Here is a 24,235-nt window from a genome sequence, read left to right on the forward strand (position 1 = left end):
GCTAGTCAAGATTTCAAAAGTCACATTTACGTCAGACTCACGTAATTATAGTGTGCGTGCATGGGGGCGGAAATCAGTATTGTTGAGCTGGGAGTTTCTTCAACGTATGTAGGAAAAAATTCTCGAAATAGAGAATTTTCATGTTTCTGAATGGGAATTCTCCAGTGTAGTACGGAACATCAATGCGCGGAGGCCGCATTCTTCATGAAGGCGGAAATGTTTTAATGCTTGAAGCCCGTGTACTTGTGGTCGGAATTTCGGGAGCCCTCCCTACGACGTCCTTCATATTCATATTGTGATTTTGGGACGTTGAACCCCAACAATTTTCATATTACTAACTGTTTGAGTAGCGCATACACCCATTAGGCGTGCGCCCCCCCCCCCCCCTCATTGGGGGCGGCTGCCTTCCGTAGTCACTTGAATGGGTGGGGGGGGGGGGGGGCGTAAAGTCTGTCCCATACCTTTAGAGTAAGTGGTGGAGCTCTGCGATGAACATTCGTAGCCTGCGTACGCCTATGCATACAACGGAAAGAAAATTCAATTCTTGGCGCCTCTTTTGTCGATGCCCTCGTGGGGCCATCTGACGCGCACTTTCTGAACTCGTAAGTCACGCACGCCGTTGTCGGTTGTTTTATATTGCACGGTTGCAATGGCCGCTGTTCGGTGAAGGCTACGTACTACACTTATGGTGCTCTATGTTAAGATGATAATGTGTCATACTGAGTTACTCGTGTCGCTAGTAATTGGTAAGTACGTAATGATCACGTAGTACAATATTACCTAGTTAATTTAGCGCAACGGTACCGTGTAGATATTTTCTGAATCATTTGCTCTCGTAGGTGTGCTTCTCTGCGTGCCGGTCGCCTATGGGAGTAAAGTTTTAGAATTGAGTGACAGGTAAGTACACCTCTTTTATTTATGTATGTTGTTTTGGGCGTTGGCGGGAAACGTAGCGAAAGTATGAAATGCAATGTGTGATAGTCGTTCATCGCTTACTGCTACAAATCATTGTTCACGGAAAAGCGCTCTCATTTCTGCGTTATTGGGCCCGTTTTTCCTGGTTGGACGCTCGCCTTCAGGCGGCGATGGGAAAAGAAATCCACTGATTATATTATATGCTGTTTGTTTCGTCAGGTTTCTCGACGTACGGCACGAAGGCTCGTGGCTTGTCAAGGTAATTTCGTTTTTATTTGAGTAGTTGATCGATGTTTGTTTACAGCTGGCATGCGTGTTTTTCGTTGCTGACTTTTTGTTTCTCCGCCCAGTTTTATGCACCATGGTGTGGTCACTGCAAAATGCTGGAACCCATCTGGAGCCAGGTTGCTCAAAGCCTTGCAGATACGGACATTCGTGTGAGCCGCGTAGACTGCACGCGGTTTACCTCAGTAGCCATGGAGTACAGCGTCAAAGGTTTTCCGACCGTGCTCTTGTGAGGTTCTTTCATTATGTCATGTTTTACGATTAAAAGCGCGTATTAGAGTTGAGGTTATGCGTCTGCGCGTTGCTGCTTGTTTATCCTCATAGTTTAAAATAGAAAAAAAAACTGTATAGCGGTGCATTGGTGGTTGCCTCGTCCCAACATGCCCTTTCAGCTACTAACTTGTTGCTTAAAAAAATAAAAGAAATAAGATTAATATATGTGAGAAACAACCCTGTTGAGCAGTACAATAAATGATAGTGCAAACAGTGCATATGTGCAAGTTTCGTTTGTCGTATAATTGTCAATATGTGTGGTACCTAAAAAGGAAAAAAAAAAAGACATCTGGACATCCTGAGCTGCTGTTTTGATGGAAGCCGCTTCTTTATAATCTGGGCACTGACGACACCTTGTGTGGTCATGAGAAGTACAAAGGGCATTTCCGATGGAGGCGGAAATGTCGAGGCCCGTGTGCTCAGATTTGGGTGCACGTTAAAGAACCCCAGGTGGTCAAAATTTCTGGAGCCCTCCACTACGGTGTCTCTCATAATCATATGGTGGTTTTGGGACGTTAAACCCCACAATTCATCGAGAAGTACAAAGGGAACACTGGAACTGAACCTTTACCTCCGATATAAACGAAAAAAGAATTCTTCTTGAATATACTTGTTTTGCGGAGAGGCCAGAATGACTCTGTGGCTTTGTGCTGCGCATAATATGGATAACAGGTGTTTCTTGCCTAAGAGGTTTCAGTGCTTTGTAGATTTTGAGTGAAGTTATTTGGCTAAAAAGAGGGCAAAAAATTATTGGCTAACTATCTACACATATTTTCTGCAAACATACTTATAATTTGAGAATTTTATTGCATTATAATTTTGCCTTTTACATGCCAGATATACCTCCACACAAATGTTTCTTACAGTGCTGCTGTCTAATATCCCTGTCACATGGCAAATTTAACCTCATTTATCACGAGTGTCATTTTTAATGTCATTTATCAGCTATCACACGGGGAAACTAAGGCTATTTGATGAAAGTGACATTTTCTATCGAAGGAGTTCATGAAGCGCGTTCACATTCAATTTTGATCAAACACGTAGGCTCGACGCTCGGGATTTTTGAAGGGGGGACGACAATCTTAAAATAGTAAAGAATTGTAAAAAAAAATGTTGATTTGCGGAAACCACGAAAAGGGTATTTGTAGAGCAGATAATGCTCTGGAAAAATGTTATAGTAAAATACCCTTTCTTCTTCCCGCAGGCTCAACAGGTGAAATCAAAACTGTTTTTAAATTTTGAAAGGCAATTTTCTCGGCTTTGTTAATTTTGTAAAGTGAATCTGCCTTATGAAAGTTTTGAGGAAGTTTCTGTGGACATATTTAAACAAACTTAGTATCATTTTTTTGTACAGCACTTGGACTACAGTCTAAAGCTTTTCTTTCTTTCTAAACCTTGATATAATTGTGAATATTTTATAAATATCACCTAATTTCTAGAAGATAAGTTTTACCTTCCAAGTTTCACAATTTTTTTCTGATAAAACAAATAAACAGCTGTTTTGATATCTAGGTTGCTTTAGCCTGTAGGCTGGACCATTTATAAGAACCACGTAGTTGTGAAAACTGACTTTTTGTATTGTAAGTTACCATAATGACCCATAAGAAGCTACCTAATTACTTTGTGGAAATTTGTTATTTGTTCTTTTCTAAATCGGATATTTGAAATCTGTTTGCAGATTTGAAATCTCCATTCAATGGTACATATGGATAGGAATTATGATTCAGATAAGATTATAAGTAAAACTCTTTTTAAGACCCTCATCCGCCATTAAAGAGATGGGGTTTGGTTTATGTTTATATAACTTCTATAGTTTGCAAATAACTTATCCTTTACTAGGTTTGCTAATTGCTCATTCAATGACAATATAGTATGCATGGAAGTGTCTAAAAGAAAGGTATTCTCAACTACAGTAACTGGAGGGCAGCCATGTTTGATTTGTGCTCGGTTGTCATTGTTCTCTGGACAAAGGGTGTTGATCGGCAAATTAAATGTGTTTAGGTGGTCATAGTGGTGACTACGTGAATTAGCTGCTGCCTACCCATTTCTGTTGTGAGAGTGTCAGGTCCGTGTTCACAAACTAACCTCATATTGCATTTCTTTTATCGGTTGTGGGCTTTTAGTGAGCTTCATAAACAATGTAGGCCAGTACTCACAAACCAATCTTATAGTCATCTTTTACCCTGTTACAATTTTTGTGCCCGAAACCCCTTCAGACGCTATGTACACACTTCTGTACACCACTCGTTTTCGCTATTTGCATCAAGAAGGGGCTAAGAAACAGCAAGATATATCGTACATTAGATGAATTGACCCTCCTGCATGATTACTTTGTCTTCATTTAACCTCATTTTTCAGTCTCCTGATACATATGATCACTTTTCTGAAGGTGCTACTACGTTTGACGAGTCGTGCGACGTGCCGCTTTCTGCAAGCAGTGTGAAAAGCAGGAATTTTCCTTGCTCACAATTGACATAACCAAAAATAAATCTGCACTATATTTTTAGGCTGAGATTACATTCTATTTATGCCAAAAGTAAGCATCAATGACTTCAGGATAAAGAGATATTTGACTATAACTTAAGTAGAATGAGTTACTATGACACACATAAATTCAACAATTATCTCAGTAGTTTTGTTGTGATAGAATATTGAGTACATTGAAGTAACGTTGTAGTGATTTGACACGTTTACAGACATGTTTTAATAGTTGGCGTCCGAAAGGGATAAAATGCACATAAAGAGTCCAGAACCTTGAGGAAAGCATGGTTAGGGAGAAGATTGGCTTGTAAATATGGACCCGAGTCATGCTCCATTGATTTGTCTTTTCATCCGCCATGCAGGTTTTCGATTGCCTCTTGAGTTGACAAGGAGCTTGACTTCGTCTACATCATGCAGCTGTGGTAAAATGTATAAAGAGACTGTTCTTTTTATTAATCAAAAAATTTTTTTAGGATGCACGCATGTCGTATGCAAGTTAATGATGCAGTTTTATTTCTCTCAAAGCCTCAGCTCAGGAGGGCCAAGCTGAGGTATATTATATTAAAATGATAGTTATTTGCATTATCTGACATCAGGCAGGTAAAACAGCATTAAGTTCACCGAATGTCATTTGTTGTAAATGATGTTAAATTTGCCATGTGGCAGGGGTATAACAAGTTGTGTGAAGCTTCCTCCCAATGCAAGTTTGAAATTTTCTTGAGCTTAAGTTCAAGACTATGAACCTAAGTGAGTTTCTGAGTGTGGTTTACTGAAACAACTCAGACTTGTCCTTAGCCAATGTAATACAAGGCATGAAAACGTGTGCAATTTGGCCTTTGTAACTACTAATATGTTCTCTTGTTAAGTGACATGCTGAAGAGCTGATTCATATGAAGGCTTTCTGGAAGGTAGAATGCCTATTTTTTAGATTTTTTAATGATATATAATTTCATAATGCCACATCTCTACATCATAACAGTTCTATTTTAATTTTAAATGTTAAAAGGGCCCTGCAACACTTTTTGAGCATGGTCAGAAAACACTGCCGATCGATACTAAAGACTCCCGAGAACACGCAAGCCAAATAATATAGCGCAGCACGCTGCCTGGTTCTGAGCATGGTCAGAAAACACTGAGGATCAGTAGTAAAGGCTCCCAAGAACACATGAGCCAAATAATATAGCGCAGCATGCTGCCTGGAATTCACAATAAATTATCAAAGTAGGTTAAAAATTGCTTTTTCTCGACAAACGACACAAGACCTTCAACTATCACTCGTAGAAGGCCATCAGCCATTGGCTGATTTGAACATGGCACTCTCGGTCGTTACAGGGATCTCCGTGGGAGGCTGCAATTTATCCATGCAGGATTGCACTGAGAAAGCCGCCTATTCGAAGAAAAAAAAAAAAGAAAAAAAGTGCGCAAGGTCACGAGACGCATCTGACGTATTTTGTTCGCTCCTGCCATCCTCTCTGCATATCTTCCAGCGCTTTTGTCGGGACGAGAGAACACAATTTCAGCCTGTGACAAATCTTTGTAACTGTGCTCGTAGTGGACTGATTCTTGAATTTTTTGCGGCATTGAATGCGTGAGGTAATAAGCATTTTTAGTGAATCCATTCCATGGTTACTTGAAAATGTATTTCAGGTTCCCTTTAAGTGTTTTAATTTCACAGATTTTATGGTCAGCTTTTTAGAATTTCACAGTTATACTTATGTGTGTGCTAAGTTTTCTTGGGCATTTGCTCTGCACTTTTCTCTTCAGTATCAAAGGGGACAAGACTGTTGAATACAAGGGAGATCGTAACAGGGAGGAGCTTGCCGAGTTTGGACGCAGAATGGATGGGTTAGTTTTGCTGTTTTTCTCATAGCTATATGTTACATTATGTGGCTCTAATGGCCTCATCTTCATCTTATAACATGTCACTTGGTAATTACAAAGACGAAAGGAACAAAAGCCATGCACAAGGTTCCCTTGGTCTTTGTCTATATCTGGTAACACATAATAAGATAAATGAAGTTGTACCAACTAGCCCCTGTAGCAGCCTTATTAGCATTAATGGCCACCTGGTAGTTAATTGAATCAGTTGTCGCTGTCAGTTTCTGTGCTCGTTTTCTGGATATCAGTTTTGCCTATATTAGCTCTAGAGCTTTTGTTTGTGTACTTATCTTGCTATTTGTATTGTAGTTTAAGAACTAAACAGGTTCAATATCTTAGTTATTGGCATTGACTGCTCATAGTGATGTGGCATGGTTATGCCAGAACAATGAAGCTAACTGGGATTTAATATTTTTTCTTGTTTTTAGAAATGTATATTTCAAAGAAAAAAAGGCACCTGTCTGAAGGTAGTACACTCTGTATCAAGCTGATTATGTTTTGCCATATTTTTATTATGGCATGCAAAGGTATGAGCTACACTTCTGTGGTAGGTCATAACATATTTTATTAAAATGAAAAGAAGCAGGTGGTTTTGAGAACAATGAATGTTTCTTATCTTCACTAATTATATAAATGTACATTCGATCTCAATCGAGCATTCATGGTCAGGTTGAATCGTGGTAAAATTGCATAGTGTGACACTTCTGTTAGAAGAGTTAGAGAAATTCTAATGAGTAAGGCATATCACAGCTTGTATAATAAGTGCCACTGGGGCTACTTACGAAGTTTCACCGACTAATTTTTTTAATGATAGCATTAATTTAACTGTACAGTTTTCTCAATTTAGAACTAGTATATGGTCTTCTACCAAAATCATTAATTTTTTTCTGCTAAAAAGGTCGTTATCATTTAGTCCTTAATATGCTTCAGGGCAATGCAAAGTGAATTGCACTGTGGTGGCATTCAAAAAATGTCTGCAGGGTTGCCATCATGTAATCTGATAGGCATTAATCATTTGCACTTGTCCACTATGTTGCCTCATATATGTGCTCTATAGTTGTGAATGTTTTAACAATAGTAAATTAGTGTGGAATACAGTGGACTATTAGCCATAATTTGTTCATATTAAGTCAGCATAGTTAACATGTCTTTGTCCTGTGGATAAATGCTCAAGAAATGTTCACTAGAAAAAGCAGTACATTTCATTCAACATTTTGACAATATTTTACTAGAATTGGGCCAGGCACAGAGCATGATTTTATGCTTTGAAAGTTTGGGAGCTATTCTCAGAACTGTCTATTTAGCGGGCTGTCCCTTTTCATGGCTACTGATAGGCTGGAGCCCAGTGAGGAGTGCGTCCTCCATTTCGGATTCTTCTTCATTAATGTCATTTTGATGTCACAGAGCTTTCAAAACTCTCAACAAACATGAGAGAAATGGAATGTGCATCAACAAAGCGAATGCAGCCTTGCAATATCTGCTTTGAACAGTGCTAATCACGGAGCTATGGCATTAAAGATATGTGACACCCAATTCTCAATCATAATCCATATTACATGAGTTAACTTTGGTGTATTCACAAACAAGCTGATGAAATTTTAGCGCATTTGGTTGAGCACTTGGTTTATAATTCAGTATTTTTATAAAGATGCGAGCGGCCTTAGGATCGGGCAACACTGATGCACTTGCGAGCCGTTACGCTTGCTGTGTGAGCTTCTGCATCTAGCAAACGATGTTGTTCGCTGGTCAGCTGCTCATGCATTCGAGCCATTTCAGCTTTCTTTTGCGGCGGCATTAAAATTGAACAATTTGCAGTGGCTGAAACTGAAAGACGATGGCTCCGGTTTATGCAGCTCATGGCATCACTGATACCAAGGCGAAATCGCGGTTGCCGTCTGTGCACGGGGTTTACGGCTTGTGAATTCGAGGGAAGATTTTGTGCTGAGATATTCTTGTATAGTGCATTTTTCATTAAGAGGGTTTATAGACATAATAAACTCTCTAAATTCAAATTGTTGGGTAACCATGTCATGGATGGCCTCTTTCACTCTGATTATTCGATTGCATCAGCACTTGAATTAGGTTTAATGTGAGCTCTTGTTTAACGTGCCTGTGAAGGTTGGTATGCATTCCCTGTACTATTTAGAAGCGTTTGGGATATGCTCATGTGCAGGGACAGACTTGTAAGTGTGACTGTACACTTTCTCTTAATGCTTGAAGTGTGCTGTGCAGGTGCGGTGCGTTGATGTGTTGAAGAGAGTGATGACATCATAGCTAGCCACTTTCTTGAGTAACGGAATGCACTCTGCCAAAATGGTCATTTTTATTCGACAGACAGTTGAAGAATAGCTTCCCTGTTGGATTTCAGTTCAACTGTCATGTGCCCTCTAAGTCACAAGTTACAAATAAAGTTTTTTGTACTTATAGTGTAAATGACTAGCTTTGGACATAATGTTACTAGTATTTGAATCTAGGCCTGTAATGTTTTATCTTTCAGCTTCTATGTTTCATAATTAGAGATTCTACTAGCAGAAGCATCTGGAATGTCAGGGAGATTTAATAAGTGTTAATTTTCAACTGTTGGTACTGGTTGTTTCACAGCACATGTATTAGCTGGGAACAGTTGAAGCCTTTAAAGAGTAATTTTGATTTTGATATAACATTTGCTTCAATAAGCAGAGGATTTCCAAGAAAACTGTTGCTGCCTTGAATTTGTGACTTGCTGACTTAGCATGACACTTAAATTTTGTCTACAATATTTTGTTGGGAACTATGTTCAGTGTGCTAGCTTTCTACATCTGATCGAGGGGGAAGAGTGTAAGGTAGTGTGAAGGGCATTATAAAATTTTTTTCCTGGAGTTAATTCCTCTTTGTTTGCTTTGTTGTGTAGGCCACCAGTTCATCATCTGACATCCTGTGATGACTTGAAGGTAATGCGGGATCGGCACAAAGTCTTCTTTATCTACAGTGATGGAGATAAAGGAAGTGGTGACACCAGCACTCTAAAGGTATGTTGCTATTCTTGAACTCACAGATTGAATTGAAATCAAGACCAGATCTGTTATTCATCGTATGATTTTATAATTAGCAAGTGCCAGGTGTCATGGGCAAGGGTCTAGGATTTCTAATGTGTGTTTTAGATCAGTTTTAAGTTGCAGAGTTATGTCATTTGATATAAGATGTTATGAATGATTATTAACTGTGTTACTTTTCTGCCTTCTATTCCAAACTGGTGTTGTGTAAAGAGAAAATTGGTAACTTACAGAGAAGTACGAAGCACAGCAACAGAATTTTTCTACGCCGCACTTTTGCAAAGAATAATTAAGAGGGCGAACAGTCGTAGCACTTCTGTGTACAATAAGGGGGGGAGGGGGTCACTTTGTGAGCTGTGCATTGTGGTGCAGCGTGTATAATGAAGGAAACTGAGTGAATTAGATGGTGTTGTTTATTTCAGTCTGAATGGCCTTCACGAAATGACTATTTTGCTTAATGTTTAACCACTTTCTTTTTTTAGTAGCCTCTTCATGCATTGCATCCTAGCCAAGCATACTGGATATACAGTGCCTACGCAGTAATCTTATTTAGAACAAGAACTGTTTTTGGGCTGCTAACTGTTAGGCAACTCTTCAAGGATTTTTTTTTCACTCTGTGTTTGGTTCAAGCTTGTGTTGTTCGAGTACTATTATTACCAGCTCATCATCGAGTTTTTTATTTACTACACTTTGTGAGCTTCACATGAGGAGTGATCCGTGATAGTATTACAACCTCATTATAACGAAGCAGGTTATAATGAACTAATGGATATTACAAAGCAATTGTAATTCCTCTTGAAATTCCCATAGACGCCCATGTATTTAAAACCTCGTTTTAACAAAGCAAAAATTTCCCTACAATGTATATAACGAACTATTTCTTGTCCACAATGAGAATTTACCGATCATTTTGGTATATGTCAATTCTCAAATGTCTTATAGCGTGCGACAGTTTACATCTCATCACGGCTGCGGTAATTCAAAACTCGCGCCTTGCGCTTCCCCGGAGCTGCTTGCGAACACGCATGTGGGAGCGAGTCTCCCCGCTTCCCTTCTCCTCTGGAACTAATAGACTCGCCCGCGCAGCAACTCGCGCGAGCGTGCACGTCAGCCGGCCTCCCTTCTCCTGTAGAACTCGTTGGCCCACCCGCGCATCCGACCTCTTTCTCCCGTTCAGCTCCGTGCTGGGGCCTCGTGCGCCGCCCGGGCGGCGGAGATGGTGGCTTTTAAAGACGATAGTCTTTCTTGGGGACCTTCGACGCAAAAACTTTAGTTCATTTGTCTGTATGTCTGTCTGTACATTTGTCTGTTTGTCCACTTTTAACGACCCACCAATGTTGCTCAAGGTTTAGCGTTCATAGTTGTGCAGTTGTCGTATAATAAGCAATTATTGCGCAAGTCTGGGGCATCATAACAACACGTATATATTCTGCATGTGCATCTTTTACTAGAAAATGCATGCATAAGTAACTTTAAGGATCGTAGCGCTTATCACCCTGCGCTGACCACTCAACGCTTGCACGAAAAGGTGAGTGTTTCCAACACTTTGCTAAGACGCGATGGTGGTGGCACCTACCCGTCGCCTTGCGTTCCTCACCTTATCACCTTTGAGACGGGCGTGCACACCCATCTCAGAACACGTGGTTTGTTTTGCAAGAAGACTGCCAGGTGGTGCTCATGTCTCACGTGTGACGTGACTTAATGCACTCGTTCGCCTCCGCTGCACGCTCGAGGCACTCTAACGCAGCGCCTTCATAATACCATTCACCGATTTTCTTGCGCAGAACATCAAATTAATTGTTCAGTCTCTTCACGCGCAAGACTATAGTCTTTCGACGACATTTGCAGATTACATGCGGATACGAGGCCTATTTTTTTCGTTGTCGTTCGCTGTGGAACAGCAACACCACCTCTATCAGTTTCCACCGCTAGACACGAGATAAACAACGTCAGTGGCAAACGTAAGCGTAACAATATAACAATCGAGCAGAAGTCGGCAATGTTGAAAGCCCTTAAGTCTGGCATCAAGAAAAAAAAAAAGTGGCCGAAGATTTCGGCAATGTGTGGGTGTCGCGAGCGACCAGGTCGAGATATTGTGGGACGCTCTCTTTGATGCCGGGGTTGTGCCTGACTGCAACACTTTCTGCATGTACGTCGGTGCCGATGTTGACGCAGTGACAATCGAAAAGTTGTCAGATGTGGAAATTGTGCCTGAGGCGACGGGCGTGCTATGAGACATTGACGAATGTGTCGACACCCCGGAGCCTAATGTTGGCGAACCCGATGTACCGACGCCCGCGCAAGCGCTGTATGCGACAGACCTGCTGTGCCGCTTCTTTGGTGCATACAATGACGGCGAGGACGAACTTGAAATACCGTAATTACTCGAATCTAATGCGCACCTTTTTTCCGGTTAAGCGAGTTCATAAATCGCATGCGCGTTAAAATCGAGTACGAAAAAAAAAATGAATACGGTCATTCTATAGCCATCGGCATTTCCAAAATGGCCGCCCCGTATGTGCGTCGGCCATTTCTGCCTATGTGTTTCCCATGTGCGGCACTTCGTACGTGTGCTGAGGCGTTTGTCATATTGTAGTGCATTAGCATCGACGGCATGGAAGGGTGGACTCCAAAAACTCGAGCGCACCACGATGCCGCTTTTAAAAGAAAAGTCTTCGCGTGTGCAGAAACGGACGGAAATCGGGCCGCATTGCAGTCGTTCGGAGTTCCCGAAACGTGCGTGCGGGACTGGGGGAAACAAAAGCAGAAGATTGTCAACAGCAAAGCTTCACGCAAAAGCTTCAGTGGACCACAGTAAGGTCGGTTTCCGCAAATTGAAGAGCCGCTCGGCGAGTATGTACTTGAGCAGCGAGCGGCACAGCGGCCCGTGAGGACAGAACTGCTCCAAGTGCGGGCTATGCAATTAGCCTTAGAAAAAGGTCTAATGCGGAGCCAGTTTAAAGCGAGCAGGTGCTGGCTAACTAACTTTATGAAGAGGAAAGGGTTTTCCCTCCGAAGTTGAACGGGCATATGCGAAAAGTTTTGCAGAGGAGTACGATGAAAAGCTTCACAGTTTTCAGAGGTTCGTCCTAAACTTGCGGCACAACAACGGCTATCTGCTTGGGCAAATCGGGAATGCCGATTAGACGCCGCTTTACTTCGACATGCCTGGCACCACAACCGTCGAGAAGAAGGGGGCGAAGCAAGTTCGCATGCTGACATCGATCCACGGTAAAACTACATTGACGGCAATGCTCTGTTACACGTCTGATGAGCACAAGCTTCCCCCATACCTCATATTTAATTGGAAGACTCTCCCGAGAAAAGTCGTTTATTCGAGTGGTGTGATCGTGCGGGCTAGCGAGAAAAAATGGGTGCGCGTTGCAATCGATGTCTTACTTTTTTTTTTGTCGTGGAAATCGGGTGCGCGTTACAATCGAGGGCGCGGTAGAATCGAATAAATACGGTAGATGCTGCAGCTCAAAAAGCAGTCATCCGCAAGAAGAAGAGTCGGCAAAAGTCTATTGAGTACTATTTTTTTCGAAGTGATCTGTCAGCTAGTGTGCTAAATTCAGCGGAAATAAAGTGCATTGTTCTTTATTATTTTACAAGTTTTTTGCTTTTCGACGGCCATTTTAATCTGTGCGAAGAGAAGCTGTGATATTCATTGGTGAGTAGATTCTCTCTTGCTGGCTAATTGTTGGAAGAAATGTATATTGGCTATAATCAACTAGTGCTTATAATCAAGTAATTATGACTCCCCCTTCAACTTCGTTATAACGAGGTTTGACTGTATTAACCTTAAGACCTTCTTTCTACAGCACTGAGAGCCATGTTGCAGTTGTTCTTTTGGAACTTAAAATTGGTGTGAAACAGTAACGATCCCACTAGGGGCAAGTTTCTTTCTTCGTTTTAGCAGTTGTTATTTTGATTAAAATTGACAAGTAATATCTCTATGCTTTCCTTTATTTCATTATCTGTAGGTTTCTAATCTGCAAATTGCTGTAAAAAACAAAAGTTCTACCCCTCAATTCCCCCCTTCTTCCCGTTAATTAAATCTTGGCATCACTTAATGATGTTTTTAATATTTCTCATCTTTCATGTAATTTTCATCTTCAAAATTAGAGATCTCCAGATGCCATAGTGGATAAGAAATCCTCTAATGCGGAAGAAGTTGTGTTTTATTTTCAGCAGTGATACTCTTGCTGTAGCGGAAGGACAAGAACAGTAAGAAAGAAGGCAGGGAGGTTAACCTAACTAGGACCCTTGCTATAGTATTTAAGCAGAGGTATAATGCTAAGATGCAATGCATGTGTACAAAAATTTACATGCGCAATAAACAACCCCTTGTTGTTTTACTACTTACCATCGAATCTGTCACTGTTTGTTATGTAAGATACTTAAATAATTTAATTGCTTTTTTTTAACGTTCATTACAATGTAAATTGTGCATCACAACATCAAAAGCAAGAATCAGAATGATTTGTTTTTGCATTTTGTTTTTCATCACGGTATATATTCTTGTGATTTGAGGATTTTTACGTCATATATTCTGGAAGTCTCGTTTTGCCAACTTGATGGCCATTATGTTGAATAATTTTCTACTTTAAATAGCTTTTATGTGAGGAATGTGGATGTATGCGCTGCAGGTCTGGAGCAAGGTTGATTTGTACTTCAGGTGTTCCACTTATTCATTTTTAATGTATACATCATTCGTGATTTATTTACCAGCTTTGTGGCCCTATGTACAGGGGTGGAAGTGCTGCGCCAATTGTTGCACTCTGTGCCAATCTGACCTGCGCTGCCAGGCTGTGCATCAACTGGAATTTCCGTGATAATTGTTGATTGGAAGTGTAAACCACCAAATCTAGCTGATTATTATTGTAGGACGAGCAACACTGAGCATTGGCCACCAAGGACGCGGCAGCATCTATATTGATTCAAGATTGATCATGTTGTTATTCGGTGCATTTATATGCGGCTGACTAGAGCTCGTCTCATCGCTCTTATCACCATGGTTTCCCCCAAAAAGTAGTGGAACCAACATGAGTAACTGTTGATTATTTTAAGTCTAGATGGGAGCTTACAGATGGAAACAACATAGCGGGATAATCAGGGTGAACAGTGGAAGTGCCTCAGACTGGCTGGCTGATGTTTAAATAAGAGGACCTGTTTTGATACGAGGACCTATGATAGGTCCTCCCATCGATAGGTCCTCCCAGCGCTAAACAACCTTGCACAATATTACACAACACGCAACAACATAACAAACACAATGACACACCCAAAGTGGCATCGCCAACGCTTGACTTACCACGAGAGCCCCCGGCAGATGGCCCACGGTGCCGTACACCGGGGATCCACGCAACAGACAACCATTCACGCCAAACGCCACGCGCAAAAGAGACTCGCTCACTTCTCTCGTGCCGCCACCAAAGCTTGCAGCCAGGGGTCACTGCCGGCGCTACAGATCTAACCATGATAATGATAGTGGTGATGAACGCTCGCAAACACAATGCCACCTATTACTCAATAGTTGTGACTCCGAAATAGGGCTTTTGCGCGAGACACGTGCACTACAAAGTGCAAACAACTTTACTGAGGGTGTCGGCACCCCCACACGTCAAGGAACATTTCGAAACTATTCAGGGTCCTAGATACGCAGCGAGTGAAATAGTGACAGAACAGACACTATCAGTTTTTTGTGATACATATGTGCGCTTCTCTTCCATGATCTGGTACTAAGCAACAACTGACAGTTTCATTGAAACACGTAGTGGTCGCGTGGACTCAGATCATCTCCTGGTTAGTTGCGTGCACCGCGGTGCCTGTACTGCCAACGCTGTCACTGCTGGGCAGCTTGATGTACCATACGCGCAGGTTGGCTGTGTGAATTGATCGTCCTTACTTCGCCCCAGACCGACCACAGATGAGCAGAGTAGTGTGATTGATTAGCGAGGGGATAACAAACTTCCCCCTAGCGAAGTGCGCCGCGATTATCTATACTCTGTTTCACACATCAGGTGCAACACTGCAGAGGCTAGCGAGGCTCCGTGCAGCAAATACGTTCGCATAAAAAAAGGTTCATATTCTGGGTGGTAAACCCAGAATAAATGTTTTTTTGTTTCAGGCCGAGTGTGAAACGGGCATGCTTTGTATCACACAAACACGCACGTGTGCAAGCACGCATGCACACATTTGTAGACGGTAAGTCTGGTAAGCTCATTGGTACTGAATGTTTAGTGAAAACCATTGGAATTTTTTTTACCAGAAATAATTTTGATTGACGATGATGTTTCTCTAGAAAGCTGCTCCAAAACTAAGTCGCTCCAAAACGCACATTTTGCTGCCCCGAACCTACTCCCAAACTCCTTTTTCACTGCGCCAAGGCTACTCCAAAAAAGAATTATTGCTGCTCCCTGAGCTGCTGCAAAACAATGAAGTCCACTTCCACCTCTGTATGTATGATCTGTTAGGCATACAAGAAATGTGTGAGCTTTAAGAGTGTGCGAATATTAAAAAATTTTGAATAGTAAATTGAATAGAGTTGTATGTTATTTGGTACTTAAATCAAATATGCATACTTAAAATATGAAATATTTTCCTAATAGTTTCTGAATAATCAATGACAAAAAATGCTCAAAGGAACTAGACTGGTGACCAGTGAATAGTAACTTTTTTTTCATTATCAAATTATCCAGATGCTTGCAGCCTGTGTATCCACAGCACTTTCGACGCCATATTGATCACAGGATGAAGATGTTTTGCTTTTAAAAATTCCGTGGTAGCAGTAGCAATAGAGTTTGCAATCAACTATATACATATTCAGCAGGACATTCATGATGTTAACCTATGAAAATTGCTTAAAATTGGCATATTTTCATTTAAAAGCTTTTAATGAAGTACAACGGTAGATGCGTTAGCCACAACAATAATTCTGTCTGCAATTACAAAATATTTTGGAGACTCTACTTGCTGCTCAGTTTTATAAATATTATAAATATTTTTTGGCTAAAAGTAATCATAACGTTTTTTGCTAAAGCTGGTGAATATTTGCTTCAAATAAAATGTGGAATTTTCGGGCAATTTAGGAAATTGTCATTCTACCATTCTAGAGCTACATTGAAAAGTGTTGCCTTAATATTTGAAAACTATTCGAATAGCATTCAATGCGTGTTCGTATTCGATTTACTGTCATTACTGTTTGATTCGTATTCTATTTGCACTCCCCTAGTGCTTGGCCATGAAACGATGCACAAAAATTAATATTTGTTAATTATGTCACAATTCTGATATTTTTAAGAGCTTGAGCTCTTAAAAGGATACTCATAGTTTATCTGAGCACTGTATGGAAATTGAGGTTTCCAATACACACGACATGTTGCGCCACGAATGTTAGCACCTTAGTGACCATTGTACTGATATAACTGCTTGCTGTAGACTCAAGTAACTCAATTGTTTATATTGCATTTGTTGAGTTGACATGACGAAAAACTGGGATAATTCAGATAGGGGTCAAGTTTTGCCGGATGTGGATTCAGACTACAGTGTCTGGAAAATGTGTATCAACCTTTAGGTTCAAGCGATATTTTAGACTCAAGCGATTGTTTATGGTGAGGGCAAAGGAATGTACACACTGAACTTGAATATTGACTGAGTGAACTCTTCCATTTCCGTGCATGTGATCGGTGAATTTGGACGTGTTATTCCTGCACCCTGTGATGTTTCACATTTGCAAGATTTTGGCATCCAAGTGTTTCGGAAATACCCTGAATGTTGTTTGATTTTCAAATATTCTTTCAGAGAACACAGAGATACCGTGGTCGCCTTTGCTTATTACAGCATCCACCTAGCTAAATTTTAAATTAATACATTACTATAAGATAGTGCACCAGCATGCTACGGCATGAATGAAGGAGGCAAGGATCTGTGACATCTTGTACTCTTCATGTTTCGACACTGTTGAGTTGGGCATCTTTTATGTTGAGAATATTGTAGCTAGCATCCTGGGGTGTACATGCTTGATGCATAACTATTTTGTGTTGCTTGTATAGTTGAAAGGCGTTTCAACCCTAAATGTGTTTCTACATTGCGTTTCAGGAAAACTTTATAAAAATGGCAGAAGAGTTCCAGCCAGTCAATTACTTTTTCACAGTACCATCTTCTTGTATCAGTCAGCTGGGGGAAAACATGACTTCTCCAGCAACGCCTGCAGTTTACGTCATCAAGGACAATACTGGCTTTTTATACGATGGTGAGTGCTTAGTGGGCAATCTTGGTGTCATTGTAGTAAGCTATGAAATATTGCTGTAAATAACCAGATCTGTCTCTGATCCTTGTCATGGAGTGTTTTTATAACACTATAGTGCATATGGTGCACCTGAAATGAGTGAGAAGCTGTGCCCTTCTCAATTCCTGGGGCTTTTGACTAAAGCGAATTCTCTATGTGTCCCATGATGTTCACAGAAACACATGCAGTGACTCCCAGCATTTTAAAAAGGCTGCACAGGACGTCTCAGAATGCATATGTATGCAGCAGAAAGATATGTGGCTGCTGCCCATGACTGTCCATATGGGGGCAGCATTGGAGCTGTGAAAAATAGAGGCATTGCTGGTAGCCATGTTAAATTTACTATTTTTGCTAATGATTTCTTTATATTTATTAGTACTTCTGGCTTTAAACTACCTGATGCTCTGAACAGGTCATTACAAGAAGTTAAAGTACATTATACATGCATATTCAACCTGTCAGATAACATTTCCTGTCCTCTTAGCAAGGGAATTATAAATTTATGATTAATATGATTTCAATTCTTTACTTTGATGTCATGCTCATGCAAGAAAGTTTGATTATTATTAAAGTCAGGTTATTTACACTGCTATACTACCTTTCTGACTTTTGTCATCAGCTGGATATTCTCAGTTTTCAACAAATTTTCGCATTTTTTTGCACAGGAGTTAACTAGACAAGACACCGTGAAGGGTGGTTTGGTATGAAAGCTTCTATTTGTTACTTGGATCTTCATAATCAACACCCTTTCTTTTTCTTCAGTGTTCCTCTTTCCCACCCCTTACATAATGCTGAGTTGTAGGCGAGAACATCAATTCAGGCCATCTCTCAGCTTTTTTACAATAATTAATCTCCCTCCCTCTATCATAAGTGTAGAGCACTTTAGGGGCCTGGCTTATCCATCCATGCATCTCATGCACGACCTCCTCTATAGACTTAAGACCTGCTCGTGCCATCGCTCCCCGTGTCGCCATATTTGCTTTTGCTTGTTTATTTTTTAGTTCTCTAAAGTGCCACAGCACGTTTCTATTTAGCACGCCATTGCGCTGCCACTTACCCCCATCGCTGCAGCCGTCAAACCGCTTTTCCGCAGGTGCGTGCACGCGTTCGCTTAATTTTATTGATTTATTTTAAGCTTAGCGCCTGAAGGTTGGCGTTTGCCTGTTAAAGCGCTTGCGCAGAGATTGAGCTGGAAAGCTGATTCAAGACGTTTAGTCTGTGAATTGCTAGATTCCCGCGTTAGAAACTGGATAAACAATGAAATGAACATGCATGCACAAGTGCACCACGAGGTTCGTGCATCGTCTGCTATAGGGGTAAGTCGTGGCGGCATCTCTGGTGCCTATGTGCCAATTTTTAGGTCCATACGCCTCCGTAGGGGTGGCGCCGGTGAGCAGGTCATAAGTATATAGATGAGGTCGTGCTCTCACGTGGCATGATCTTGCTCTCAGTGAAGCGCTCAGTACAGGTCATAACAAGGGTAGCAATGCTCAAAACTGGGTGAAAATGAGTGAACAAAGTTCAAAATAATATATATAACAGAAATAACGAAGAAGCAATTGCAATAATAATTTTGAATATTTAAAAACGCTGCAAAAACATCCACTTGACTCCTGTGCTGTGTAAGAGATGGCGCTGCTGCATCACCAAAAGCATTATAGCTCCTCCCACGTGCACTTCTCTAGGCGTGCAATCATAGAGTTAATATACAGACTCTAGAGGAAAAGCTGCCCATAGGGCCCATGCATTAAAACCTATAACCATTCAGATGCCGCCGTGATGGACCGACACTCAGCTTTCGGGTGACGTTCACTCAGTCGCCACTGCATGCTGCAAGAATAACACCTGGAATTTTTTCTGTTTTGTGGATCTTTGTTATATCGCAGTAAGAGACTGTCATATGAAGTTGAGTTTTTGGCTCATGGCAACAAAAAACACAGACACTGAGGCACTGTATGCGACTCACCCAGTGCGCAAGCAAGTCGGCGCAATCGTCCGCACGGCACACCGCAACGCTCTCGACCATGCCACAGAACACCTACCACTTGCTCTCAACGTTCGATGCTTTACAACCATGCTCTCAACGTTCCAAAGACTGTGGCGTCATCTACTGTAACAACCTGCAATTGCTTCTTTCCGCACTCTGTAATTTGTATAAATGGCCATTGTACCTTTCCTAAATGTAGTTGTTATACAATTTCATACCATTTTTCTTTATTTATAATACGTGAACACGCTGGTTTATGATTTATACTGCAAAAACTTGCATGTTTTAAACGTCTAAATTTAGCGCTTCTGTAAAGTTTTGTGATGGCAACAGTGACAACATTTCGAAATGTCAGCGTTTTGGTGGTTATAGCTTTTCCGGCCCAGCTTTTCTTCTAGAGCCAGTATATTAACTCCATGCGTGCAACAGTGGCACCTATTGCGCCAATTTGATACAATTCCTCATTTGTGCGCCGAGCTGTGCCAAAACCATGAAGTTTGCCTAAATTGTGCCACACTGCACCAAAATGCCAGATCAGCCTCAACATTTTTTTCAGTTGTCCTAATTTGAGTGAGAAATAGAAGCCACTTTGGTCACCAGTAGTTTGTGACATCAATCAATCAAAGTGTGCAGACCCTAACACTAAACTGCGGTGTAAGATAGTTGCTCATTAGTTCAAGGAACTCGCGAAACGCGATCAACCAGACGAAGTAATGCCGCGCACCTGTGAGTTCGGGGACCGCAGCAGATATCTACCGGCGGGACGACACAGCTTCAATACAAAAATGTGTTGTCGTAGCCAGCAACACTTCATGGGAAATATTAATTTCCTAACCAGCAAACGCGGCCTTGGCATGTTAGGAACCATTAATAACTAAAGCTAGAAGTGTACAAACTCGAAGTTAATCAAGTTTGTACATTTCCAGCTTTAGTCTATGCCATGACTAGGTTAGTTGCCATAGCAACGCCACATGCAATAGATATCTGATGCAGTCGCCAGGCCAACGGGCGTGTGCCGTTGTTACTTTACCTGGTCAAATGCACCTTGCAAGGGAGCCGAAAACTTGTGCCCTAAACCTAACCCCTTCATGAAAAAGTCACAGATTCGTTGCAAGGGCGAAGCAATGAATGCGATAGCAACATTTTGGAATGGAGAATGGCTATCAGATTGAAACGTGCAGCGCACTGCTCTCACACAAATGACGCATGAAAACATTACGCACAAGACGAGAGCTAACTAACAACGTTTACAGCAAGACGCTTAACATGCTGTTTTAAAAAAAATACGCATGAAATGTAATCACAGGTACAGATATGAGTGCGAACTAATGAGTGTTTTAGTTGTTACTTTGCTGGTGTTTGAAAAGCGCGCTCTTTCGCAAAAAGGGCCTGCTCAGCAAGTGAAGTGATCTCTGTGTCCCTGCCCAGCAACTAAACGCAATATTTCCGGTGAAAGCCGAAGGCACGCGATTCTGGTTTGGAAGTTTCTTGGTTTTGTTATAACCCGTGCTGAAACACCGCTTAGCCACCTTCACGGCAGTATACGGTTGGCCTGCGGAAAAGCATTTTAACATATCGAAGGAGCTTATAGCAGTAGTCTCTAGACATGGCACAGTTTGTTCAATTACTGTTGCGTGTACACGCTGCATAATTGTGAGTACGGTCGAACCCGGGTATATTGAACTCGCCAAAAGACGTTTATTAGTTCGATATATGGTATAATTCGATATAGGCTTGGTATAGGATTACACACAAAGGCACACAATAAATTATAAGAAAAGTAGTTTATTAATGTGGCGACTTACTTGCGACCCCTGCTGTGGTACAAAATAGTCCTGGATTTTCTTCTGGGTCAACGACTTCGCTGCCTGCGACAGCACGCACGTCTCCACGTTGTTCAACGAGTTGGAGCAGCTGAGGTCGCAACCTTCCACATTCACGCGATAGCGCCGGACCAATGCAAGTGCACTAATCACCTCGGAGGATGTTGGCGATAGGCCATCATCAATTTCCTTATTGCTGTCGCTTTGGCTTGTGGTCGGCATGACGTCTGCAATGTAGTCCTCATCTTGCAGCTGACCCGTGATGGCGACATCATCATCCGCACTGACGAACTCGTTGAATGTCGATCCGTCGACAGCACCCGGGAACTCTGCCAGCTCGTTCCAAACTTCAGCGGAAATGCCTGCGGTGACTTCAGCGCTGTTGTCGGAATTCGAGGTGCCATCACCAGGCATGCGGAAGCTGTCATGCCTAAAGCAGTTCTGGATGGTCTCCTTCGTGATATCTGCCCACGATCTACTCAACATAAAAATAGCTCCGAGCAAGTCGATCTTAAGCTGCCTGCCAACATGAAGGCGAGCGTCAAATTCTGCCTCTTTGCGCAAGCCATGACGACAGCGCGCCATCACAGTTCACAGAGCAACAGGGAACACTATTAGCACAGAGCACATTGGCTGAGGACTCGAGGAAAACAGGCAGCTGCAGGCACTCAAGCATAAAGAAAGAAAAAATCGCGCTCACTTCTACCGCCTCTGCGCCTCAAAGAAAGCATGACGGCCTCTGATTGGCTGTAAGCGCTGCGAGCGAGCTAGGGCTATTTCTTGCAGGGGTGTGTTCGCCCGTGCACAACCGGGTCTAACCAACTTTTTCAAGGGTGGCGCCGGCAGTTTTCCCCACCACCGCGAGGGAAAGCCAACTTGCTGGGGCACTTTTGAGGCACATGTAGTTCGATATATCAGTTGTCGTTGCTATTTCCGTTCGATAAATCAGTAACTTTTGCTACATATTCTCAATGTAAGTTTACCTTGGTTAGGAATTGTTCGATATATGGGATAATTTGATATAAACGGGTTCGGTATAGTCAGGCTTGACTGTAATATGATCGTTGACGTCTAAAAAGTTACTGGCCAAATGATTTGGAGTACTGTATGGCATTTCTGCAGCCATAAAAAAAATCAAACAAGACTGTGTGCCAGTTTTTTTTTTCAGTTTTACTAATCTCATGGTCATCATCTTGTGAGATCCACATTTGAATCCTCAGACTCGGTCAAACAATTTGACAGACATGGCGAATTACAATGTGGACTTCATAATTGTTTGCTGAGGGGGGTGATTAAAGAAAATACTACTTTTGTTGAAATAGCAGGGCTCATATTCACTTCGTATAATTTAGGGAATGTTGAATCGCTTGTACATACATTTAAAAAAAAAATCTAAGTCTTCTTTTTCAAACTGCTCCAAATTTAATCTTTCGTGATAAAAAAAAATCTTTTTTCTCGGTAACTTGCTCAAAATTTGGATTTTAGGGCTCTAAAAGTAACATTTTGCTGCTCTGAAAATTTCTACAAATTCTATTTCGGCTTTTGCATTCCTGCTTCTTGGACACTTGATCGCTTCATCAGAGAGGCTAAGCAGCCTGATGAAACATACTGCAGATGACACTGCAACTCAACTGCCATCACAAGCAGGAAATCGATAAAGCGCATCAAAAGTCTGTGCGCATGTTGCAAACAGAGTTGAAAAATCTCTTTAACAAGATTATACTCTTTACACGGAAACCCTACATGTTTACCTCAAATACAGTCGATTCCGGATATATCAAACAAAAAGGGGATCGGGAACTAGTTCGATATATTGATAATTCGAAATACAATATAGTATGTGCCTTTAAGGCCTAAATTGAAGCATTTCAGGCCAGATACGCTCACAGTATAATGAAGAACAATGTGTGAACTGCAAGTTACTGCACTTTATTTCGCATGAAAATAGTCCTTGCTTCTTGTGCCTCTTCAAGCTCCAGTCATCCTCAATATCATTGAAGCTTTTCAAACAAGCGAATTCAGCCCCTTCGGCCAGAACAGCATTTATTGATGCAGAACACCGATGCAAGTTTTGAAGTGCGGCAAAAAGGTTGGTTAGCGGCAGTAGCGAAGGCGTTGGCATATTCATAATTCCAAGGGTACGCTTCTGCAGTGACAGCAATGGCAGTCGTGATCTCAGCATCTATGCAGTGAGAAACAGCTATGTCGTCATCTGCACTGATAAAGTCGCTCTCTGAGATGGTGCCCGGAACCGATAAGTCACAGAATTCACTGAGGCACCGCACGCCGTTGTCAGCTGTCATGACGCACCCGAACTCGTCACCTGGCCCACGAGGAAAGTTTATGACAATGCTTTAATGACGCCGCTTCAAATGCCAGTCATGATTTTTATCGCCATGTGTGGGTCAATGTTCTATTCGACTCCCAAATGAGGATTTATACAGAATGAGGCGAGATGTACAGAAGTTCACAAAGCGCGAAAGACAACGCATAGTTTCCACTTTCGACATGTTGGCGATATCGATGTCATTTGTGGCTTTGTAGCTGGCAGCCGTTGCATTGATGCGAAAAGTTATGAAAAGCGTAACTTCCGAGACATGTGTTTTAAAACCAAAAACACTAAATATACATAATGAGAATGCACATATTGAAGGCCATGCTTTTCAGGCTTGTATGCCCATCGCATGCAATCGTGTGCTAACAAACAAGAAAGGGCATGTTATCATTGCAATGAGATCGCCAAGTCATTTTGCATTCTCATTTCTGCGTCCTCGGCAATTGGTCTTTTTGAAAAACACTGCGCCCGCGCGTTAAGACGTGCAGATCGCACATCAAACATACCGGTGCACTGTCAAGCGCTGCGCAAAGAATCGGATCAGCGCGGAACCGTCTTTTGTCACCTGCACACGAAAAGGCATCAGAAATTGTTAAAACGCAGTCAAAAATTGATCAGGATTTGCTAGGAAACGTATTTTCTGGGCTTTGGCGCAGCTCAGCGTTTGATATAGCAGATGACCCGCTGTGTGGGAGTTCTATATATAAGAGTGCACTGGACCCATCCATTTGCATGGGAAATTCAAGAGGTTTTATTAACTGTTCTATATAGCTAATAATTAGATATATCTGAGTTTGATATATCTGGGATCGACTGTAGGTAATAACGTCATGGTCGCTGTGGTAAGCGGAGCATCAGAAACTCTACGAACGGCAATTGCTGCATGACCATACTAGGTTTTACAGTAGTAAAGCTGCATTTGGTTTTTCTAGTCCC

The 24,235-nt window shown here is 41.7% G+C and overlaps 1 protein-coding gene across 1 annotated transcript in view; it reads left to right on the forward strand.

Annotated features, from left to right (window-relative positions):
• The first annotated feature begins 623 nt into the window (after positions 1-623).
• The window catches only part of Tmx3 (Thioredoxin-related transmembrane protein 3), a 52,428-nt gene continuing 28,816 nt past the window's right edge, over positions 624-24,235 (forward strand). The window contains exons 1-7 of the mRNA XM_037428479.2: positions 624-746; positions 840-897; positions 1,135-1,174; positions 1,266-1,429; positions 5,719-5,799; positions 8,723-8,840; positions 16,965-17,118. Of these exons, the coding sequence (XP_037284376.2) occupies positions 686-746; positions 840-897; positions 1,135-1,174; positions 1,266-1,429; positions 5,719-5,799; positions 8,723-8,840; positions 16,965-17,118 (676 nt within the window). The 5' untranslated portion in view covers positions 624-685. The remainder of the gene's footprint in view (positions 747-839; positions 898-1,134; positions 1,175-1,265; positions 1,430-5,718; positions 5,800-8,722; positions 8,841-16,964; positions 17,119-24,235) is intronic.

The sequence above is a fragment of the Rhipicephalus microplus genome, chromosome X, assembly GCF_043290135.1.
Source record: "Rhipicephalus microplus isolate Deutch F79 chromosome X, USDA_Rmic, whole genome shotgun sequence".
Taxonomy (NCBI): domain Eukaryota; kingdom Metazoa; phylum Arthropoda; class Arachnida; order Ixodida; family Ixodidae; genus Rhipicephalus; species Rhipicephalus microplus.